Source organism: Mus caroli, chromosome 9 (genome assembly GCF_900094665.2).
Source record: "Mus caroli chromosome 9, CAROLI_EIJ_v1.1, whole genome shotgun sequence".
NCBI classification, from domain to species: domain Eukaryota; kingdom Metazoa; phylum Chordata; class Mammalia; order Rodentia; family Muridae; genus Mus; species Mus caroli.
In genome coordinates this window covers 105,514,937-105,523,902 of record NC_034578.1, presented here as the reverse complement: position 1 = coordinate 105,523,902, position 8,966 = coordinate 105,514,937, and the positions used below count along the sequence as shown (strand labels likewise).

General features: G+C 44.5%; 1 protein-coding gene across 1 annotated transcript in view; it reads right to left on the bottom strand.

The window, feature by feature from the left end:
- Window positions 1-1,024: 1,024 nt before the first annotated feature.
- The window catches only part of Smarcc1 (SWI/SNF related, matrix associated, actin dependent regulator of chromatin subfamily c member 1), a 110,038-nt gene continuing 102,096 nt past the window's right edge, over window positions 1,025-8,966 (bottom strand). The window contains exons 27-28 of the mRNA XM_021171250.2: window positions 6,644-6,820; window positions 1,025-3,704 (exon numbers count right to left, since the gene is read on the bottom strand). Coding sequence (XP_021026909.1) covers window positions 3,610-3,704; window positions 6,644-6,820 — 272 coding nt within the window. The 3' untranslated portion in view covers window positions 1,025-3,609. The remainder of the gene's footprint in view (window positions 3,705-6,643; window positions 6,821-8,966) is intronic.

Genomic DNA, 8,966 nt, shown 5'->3' with positions numbered 1-8,966 from the left:
TGTTCTGGAGATTCGCCTGTCTCTCCATTCCTGCTGAGATTAAAGGTACGAGGCACTACTATCGGGCTCATCAACCATTCTTTATAGCAACCTGGTATAAGGTCTCTGTCACAATCAGGACTTAAGTCCTCCTCCACCTCACTATGTAGCCCTAGGTGGGGTCACAAGAGATCCATTCGTCTCTGCCCTTTATGATAGATACACGTTCCCAGGATTAATAAAGTCTAATCCCTCCCCAGCCCCAGGATTCTATAGGCAGCACATCAGAGTCCATGCTGCAGCTCACACTAGGAACTGAATTCAGGATAGCATACAGAAATTATAGGCCACTCAGTTCAGATTTTACATTCTCAGTTTTCTCCAGGAAAAAAAACTTTTTGGATAGGTCTTGCTTGTACCACAATGCCTTTTCTGCCATCGGGATACTGTAAATTTTCTTCAAGGATGCTTGCCCTATGCGAAATGCCGCTATTCTGGTGGCACAGCCTGGCTACTTTATTTACAGCTGTGATACACTTGTATGTAAGGCTATACACTTCAAACATAGCACGATCTCCTATTTTTATTGGCTAAAATGTCCTAAAAAGGATTTGTAGAGTTTCATACTACTACATAACTTTTTTTTTTATTATTATTATTATATGTAAGTACACTGTAGCTGTCTTCAGACATTCCAGAAGAGGGAGTCAGATCTCATTACAGATGGTTGTGAGCCACCATGTGGTTGCTAGGATTTGAACTCCGGACCTTCGGAAGAGCAGTCGGGTGCTCTTACCCACTGAGCCATCTCACCAGCCCCTACATAACCTTTTTAAGAAGAAAAAATTTAAAGCCAGATGTGGTGGTATTTGTTTTTAATTGTAGTATTCAAGAGGCAGATGGATGTCTGTTAGTGCAAGACTGGACTGATCTGTATAGTGAGTTCCAGGCCAGACAAGACGGTACAACAGTGAGACTCTATCTTAAAAATAAAACCCATATAAATATATATGTATGTAATACTAGTGTGCATGTGAAGGCCTGAGGACAATTCTTGGGAGTCAGTTCTCTCCCACTATGTGGGTAGCCAAGGGATTGAACTTATGTCATCAGGCTGATAAGAGCTCGGGTTACCTGACTAACTCTGGCTCACTAGGGCTATTCCCCCGGGAGGAGGCAGGATGTCCGTTAGGTTACCGTCCTTCTGGAGAGCCTCTCCTCATCTTTCTTTGAATGAACGGGAAGGCATCCATTCACACTGAAGCACCGTGTAAAGGCCCTGAGCAATGGCATTTCAAGATCTAACCAGGCCCAGTGAGACTGAGTACTCTTTCTTTACAGGACACACTAGAAATGAATGGATGAATGCAGAGAATGGGACTAGAATTCATAAATGGTATTTCATTTATTCAATGAAAACGAGGGACATTAAGCCACTTTCATTCATTTTCTCCCAAACTCTCAAAGCTCCTTTCCCTCATTAAAACAAAACCTAAAAAAAAAACAAAAACAAAAAAACCCAACAAAACCCAAAAACCAACACTGAGAAACACATTTGTACAAAAACCACACAGTATCCAAGCCCGCCCCTCATAAAACTGGATGGGTGTTATTACAGGAATGATACCTAACTGACAGTCATGGAAAGAGCTGTGTTGAACTTAGGTTCTATAGATTATTAACAATGTAAAATTATTCCCACTTGCATCTCTCAAAACTGGGAAGTGATCACATCACAGACCCCAGGTTACAGACAACCGGAGTCCTGTCTTTCCACTAGGACTTGGGGGAGAAGGCAAGTGCTGGAGTCAGTTTACTTTGGGAGAGAATGGAGGGAAGGAGGGCAACCCTGGCTGCAGTCAGAAGACACTGGGGTTTTCCTGGAGGCAAATGAGAAAAACAAGCACCCAGGGAACAAGCGCATCTCCATTTCCACCCCAAGACTCTGGAGTCCTTAGCTCTAGCTCCAGGACCCTGGCGGTGATGCGGGCTCCTGGTTAGAGGCAAACCAAGAGTCTTAAAGGCAAATCTCAACTGTAGGTTTTTTTGTTAAGAAATGCCTACCTATAGCTCTCATACATAAAGCTTTAAAACACACATAGAAAATACACCCATAAGGTGCTCTACCTTGCACTCTCAAGAATGAAACTGCCACTTAAAGTTCTGCCAAAAACACCCTTTTGTTACTAATGGAAAGACAGAAGGGAGGGAGGGAGGGAGGGAGGAAAGAAGCTGGCAAAACCAAAACCCATCTAGTTGTTCATCAGCAGGGGTAGATACAGGCTCAGATTAAGGCTTTTTTTGGTGGCAATTCCTCTGGGATGGCACTCAAACCTTACAGCCTTGCACNCTGGAGCCAAGTGAGGTCCTTGTGCCATCAGCACAGTCTCCATAACCCTGTGACAACAGATGGAATGTGAGGTCCAGGAGGCTGCTCATCCCGTGTGAGCATTCCCACTCCCGTTCTGCACCTCAGTGCCGCTTGCTTAAGAACCCCATCACCCTGGCTACAGCAAGAGGTAGTTTAGGGATCTGTACCCCCACCCCAACCAAGCTGCATGAGATAAAATGTTTAACATAATCTACTTAACCCATTTTACATTTTTTCCTTTCTTATAGGAAGGTTTAAAAAACATGTAACGTTTGTCTGGAACATTCATTGGGGCGGCGAGGGTAAGCCCTATGTATTTGGGGAAGGTTGGGAGGTTTGGAAAGGATTCCTAAAGGTTTGTAGGTAGGGCCCCAGACCCTTTATCTTTGTTAGACTGGGGAAACCCAGCAAATGCCTCCCCAAACCCCAACTCTGAAAGCTCACGCTGCCCTTGGGAAAACAACCATCTTGTTCCAATCCTGCAAATCTCCTGCACAGACAACCAGAATGGCGGGAGAAGGAAGGGGGGGGGGCTTGTTGTAACGCTGTGCTCCTTGCTATCTATCACATACTAGGTACAGTGGAGTGTTCTTCCAGGCACAGTGACATCCTTCATGGTCCTCACCAGGAAATTAAATCAAAAGGATACCCCTCTCTCCCCAGCTCTTCTCATCTTGGTGCATTTATGTGTGACAAGTCTCAGGGACTTTATCAGTAGCACCACTCTTAGCTCAGATAAGCAGAAATAAGGTCACTTATAATGCCTTAAGGTGTATCCCTCTGTGGCTATCTCTTTCTGCCCATTACCATTTTTTTGGTTTCTATTAACTTAGGATACTTTCCTTAAAAAACAACCATAACAAAGGAAGAAAGGACAATAATTATAGAGGATTATACATTGAAGCCTTAGACAAAGCAGAGAGAGAGAGAGAGAGAGAGAGAGAGAGAGAGAGAGAGAGAGAGAGAATACTAATGTCAACACAACAGGACCTGCAGACCACCTGCCAACACCTGTCACACTGGGACAGGGGAGACACATGGTACTTTTTAAATGACCAGAGCACACCAGTCACCACAGGCTTTCCAATGAGTATCAACTAAGGACCTGACACAAGAAGTATCAGGGAGTGGAGAGACATGGGACTTGTGCTTGGGGTTGTGAAAAAAAATCCTGCAAGAAAACCAAGGAAGCTGAGACACAAGTCCTGCCATCCCCATTCCAGCTTGTGGTGGCTGTGGAGGCTCCTGTATCTTCCAGGCTAGGGAGTGGCCGAGGCGGGTGGGCCTGGAGCAGGAGGTGGAGGGACCCCATCTGCAGGAGGAGGCGGCTGCTGCTGCTGTGGTGGAGGAGGATCTGCAAACACATTCAAGGTAACTCGTCATTGCTGGAAACAAGGGGACGGTTGGGAAAGTCCACTTAACGGGAACAGAAAGGATTTTTTTTTCCTTTTTTGGGACAAGATTTTGCCATGTGGTCTGGTCTGGTCTGGAATTTGCTGTGCAGACCAGACTAGCCTCCAATTCAGAGATCTGCCTGCCTCAGCCATTATGCTAGCATTAAAGACATGCACCACCACCATCCTCAGGAAGTAACTTTGTTTGCAGCAGGAAAGCAATACTGGTTCATAGGCTTGTTCACAGGTCAAGTGCATAGAAGCCGGCCGACTGCTGCTGAAGTTGCTCACCCTAGCCTAAGAGAGAGGAGGGGCATGTCGGAGTTCACCCACCCTTCTCCAAGGACCACTCATTTCAAGAACCACTCCAGACATTTATGTTAATTATGTTTACATTTTATTGTATTCTAATTGTTCTAATTGTGTTTCTCCATTAAATAATCAGAGCCTTCATGGGCTAGTTCTGTAACTCTTTCTTTATTCCATGGTGTCTATCCTAGCTGGGCACAGGAGAGATATCAATAACTTCTTGCTGATTAGCTGTTTCTACCAGAGCCATAGAACCCCACTGAGGCAGCTGCTGACAAGCTGGGTACTCTTAGGAGGCCTTCAACTGCCATCCTTGGATTTCTGGCCCAAACTAGGTCAGGTCCTGAAGGGAACAATTAGCCTGAGTGTCTGGGGTTCTTTTCTATTTCAACTCTAGCTGCTTTAGTGTACAAAGGAACCCTAGAGATCATTTAATCTAAGACGTTAAAACCTCTAGCTCTTGCCAGAAATGAAAACATATCAAACAAATAATTAAAGCCCAGCTACACTAATCAGGAATTCACCCGTCTATATTCCCATGAGGTTTTTATCAAATCTCTACAGCGTTTGAAAGCTTTCTGAATCCAATCATCTCCTCCCTTTGTGATCTCTGAGTAGAAGATCCCACGTCCTGAGGACAGGAAGCTACTCATGCAGAGTCCAAGAGCCAAGTCAGAAGGCCAGATTCTTTAAAGACCACTCCTGATACATGGATTCCACATGGATTCTCAAGGGACTCCTTCGAGGGCCCTTCAGAATAGAATCTGAAAGTCAAAACCGAGCAGACAAGTGTCTGCAAGTCCAGTGTCATGGTCTGATGACAAAGAGAGGACAACCTGGGCCTGCTCTCTTGGAAAGCCAACTCAGCCTTGCCTGGGAGGTGATTTTGTTACCCACTCTACTATGCTATCTGACCACAAGCTCAAGGGAGATAACTTTTCATATGGGCCAGATTCTATAAATTCAGTTAATGTAAGACATTCTTCTGTGTATCGACTTTGTCTCAGCCTCTGGGATTCACATGCTTCTCTGCATGAAGCCACCTTCTCTGCAAGAAGTCTCCTGGAGTATTACAGTGCATTCCAAGGATTTTGAAGTTCCCTGTTGTAGCTGTTGCATGTGTGTGTGTGTGTGTGTGTGTGTGTGTGTGTGCACGCGTGCACATGGCTTGCTGGTGCGAGAGCGTGTGTTAAAGTTAAAAGACAACTTGTGAGAATCAGTTCTTTCCTCCATGATGCAGGTCCCCAGGGATCAAACTCATGATGTCAGATTTGGGTGCAAGAGTCCTGACCTGCTGAGACATCCCACCAGTTATAGCTTATAGTTTTTGCTGACATTTATCCAACTTAAAAAACAAATCAAAACAAAACAGAGTGTATTTTGGATCATTGTTCTAGAACTCAGTCCATTATAGCAGGAAGTCATAGTATAGCAGTGCTTAAGGCTATTGGTTACATTTCATCAATAAGAGACGAACAGTCCTATCAAAGTTTTTTCATTCACTCATTCTCCTAATTAAAGCTCATGTAGGCAGTCAAGGATTATGTTTTTTTTCTTCTTCTTCTTTTTTCTTTTTCTCTTCTGAGACAGAGATTCTCTGTGTAGCACTGGCTGTCCTTGAATTTACTCTGTAGAACAGGCTGACCTCAAACTCAGAAATCTGCCTGCCTCTGCCCAGCAGGCAGAGGATTCTTGTCATTTATTGTTTTGTGAACAGGAGCTAATTTCTGGCCACATACAGGATCTTAAGGAATCAGAGCTTATGGCTGGATCCTTCTCACTGAGCATTTCTACCTAGCTGGAGATCACAGCCTCTCATGTAACTCTGTGGAGGTCAAGGCTTGGGCTGGGGTAGGGGGAGGGCTTATGGGAGAAATGACCTGAGCTCCCAACACAAGCTCAGAGGGATGCTACTGAATGTCGCTAGCACCTCTTTACCTGGTATTCTTTCTTTGCAGTTCCTAAACCATCTCATTTCAAGTCTATGCAGGAACTACCAAAGTATCAAGAATAGCTACAAGAGCTGACTCCTGTCTTTAAACCAATTCTCTCATTCTCACATTCATTCTCATTCATTCACTCTTTCTATTTCTCTCCCTCTCTCCTCCCTCCCTCCCCACCCCCCCCCTCTAAGAGAGAGTCTTACTATGTAGCCTTGGCTAACCTGGAGCTCCATATATATGCACCAGGACGGCCTCGCAAGCATCTCTGCTCCTGAGCACTGGGGTTAAAGGAGTGTACCCTTTAATTGGACTAGGTCTGGTTGGACTTCACTTTTTCCCTACTTACCACCTTTAATTCCACAGCATAAAAGTTCTTGTAGGGGAAAGAACAGCCAGGAACTATGCATGTCAGATGAAATTCAAACTAGTCAGGTTTAATCATGAGTGACAGAATCAGTGGCTTCCCCACAGATCTCAGTACTGAGTACACAACCTGAGTGTTCACACCAAAACGTTTTCTCCCACAACTCACTGTTGCAGGCTAGACTGTCTATGGCTTGCTACATCTCATGAAGAAAGCATTTCTCCCTTATCTGTAGCTTCCAAAGCAGGATGCTGGGGTAATGTCTTCCCACTGTGCTACTTACACATGCCGTTTGGTGCTGTGAGGGGTACCCGGGGTCCTAAGATGTTTCCGGGCATTGGAGGCATACCAGGAGGGGTAGGGCCACTCCCAGTAGAGTGAATGTTGGCTGCCACAGCAGGGATCATGCGACCTGGCATGGGCTGCCCAGGCATCATGGAGCCAGGGCCTGGTATTTGACCTGAGGAAAGAGATGTAAAGCACTGTAAGTATTCATGCACGGGGGTAGGGTGTGTGTGTGTGTGGGGGTAGGCACCAACTCAATGTCCATGACTGTAGAACACAGACACATAAAGACTTATTTAGCATGTGGATGTACAAATACGCCATGGTACAAGTATGGAGGCTAGAGGAGAACTGGTAGGAGCAAGTTATGTGTGTGAGCTCTGAGGACTGAACTTGGACAGCCAGACTTGAGGCAAGCACCCTGACGATCAGCTTTTTATTCATTTTTTTGTAGAAGAAACACTTAACTGAGGAAAGATCACTGACTGACTTCTCAACTTTAGTATAGGAAAGGTAGTTACTATTGAGAATGAATTACAGGGCTGAGGCCATGGCTCAACTAGATCATGAATTCCGACTGGTAAGAATGCTTCCCTTGGGCTGGAGAGATGGCTCAGCGGTTAAGAGCACTGACTGGTCTTCTAGAGGTCCTGAGTTCAATTCCCAGCATCCACAGGGTGTCTCACATCCATCTGTAATGGGATCTGATGCCCTCTTTTGGTGTGTCTGAAGACATCAACAGTATACTCACATATAATAAATAAATAAATAAATACATAAATTAAAAAAAAAAGTAAAAGATATTTCCCTCAAGGCAAGAGGTTGTGAGCTCAGCCCCCAGCACCACACAAATAGTGTTGTGGCATATACCTATAACCCTAGGATCTGGGAGGTAGAAGTAAGATTTCAAAGTCACCACTGGCTAGACAGAATGGGTATGACACCAATCTAAAATACATGAGTCCATCTCAAAAAGCAAGCAAGCTTTTTGCTTCAAACAAGCACAAATGGGAGTAGTTCTGAGAGAGCATCAGGCAAAGAGCAGACTCACTATGGTTACTCTAAATGAGCCGTGGCTTATCACATATCACATCGCATCCAATGCCTGGCGCAGGCCAGACATCAGAAAGGACTTTCAAAGGTCTACCTTCCCCTGACCTGGAGGATCCCTGAGGGAGTCCATGAAGCACTGGCCTGGTAAAATCACACATGGGATTGGGCTGAGGTGGGAGAATAAGATAAATGACAGACAATTTCATCTCTTCTCAGTGTCTTTACATTAATGATGGGAGACAGAACAAATAATGTCTGATTTACTTACACACCGATACATTTGCCTTTGAAGACTCAGTAAGTAAGTACTTAGATTCTGCTATTGAGTGACGTTACATGCATTCAACTTGCCATTGTAGTATGCAAACAGTCACAGATGTAAGTAGAAAGCTCACGTTTGGACTCAAAAGTACAGAAATCTAGCTAGGAGAGGAACACTTCTGGTCACATGATAAAGGGAAACCAGCTTTAGAGTAACACAGTCCTTACCCATCTTCATGCTGACTCTTCTATCAAGCATGGCTGTGACAGAGCCTTAGAAAGAGGACTCTTCTGAGCCTATGAGCTTCATCGTCACAAAGACAGAGCCATCATAAGGTAATGACAGAACAAACTGTATAGGATCATTTATCATGTTCAGTTTCACACCAACTCTCAAGTAAGGTCTGCTGAATCCATAGACTCAGCCAAGAGGTAAGAGAACAACACCCAGTTGGGCGTGGTGGTGCACACCTTTAATCCCAGCACTCGGGAGGCAGAGGCAGGCGGATTTCTGAGTTAAAAGGCCAGCTTGGTCTACAGAGTGAGTGCCAGGACAGCCAGGGCTACACAGAGAAACCCTGAAAGAAAAAGAAAAAAGATCGTATTTTTACTCACTGGAAGGGTAAGGTGAGAACAGAGAAAGACACTAGGCAAAGTATAGCAGAGTAACCACGGCCTCCCTTCTTTACCTCTTCTGGATACCCGTTTCAAGGCAAGTTACTTGGTTTCCCAAGACTGTACAGAATAAACCCTCAACTGCATGGTTTTGTTATGATCTAGCACTATTTTATTCTCTGCCCTGACTTCCCTCAGCGTTGACTACGGTTATGAGGGCCAAGCCTTTCCTCCTCCAGTTGCTTTTATTCATGGTGTTTTATCACAACAGAAAGCATATAATAAATAAATAAATAAATCTTTAAAAAAAAAAGGCAACTGTCACTTATTAAAATTTAAAAAAAAAAAAAAAAAAAAAAAAAAAAAAAGGGCTGGTGAGATGGCTCAGTGGG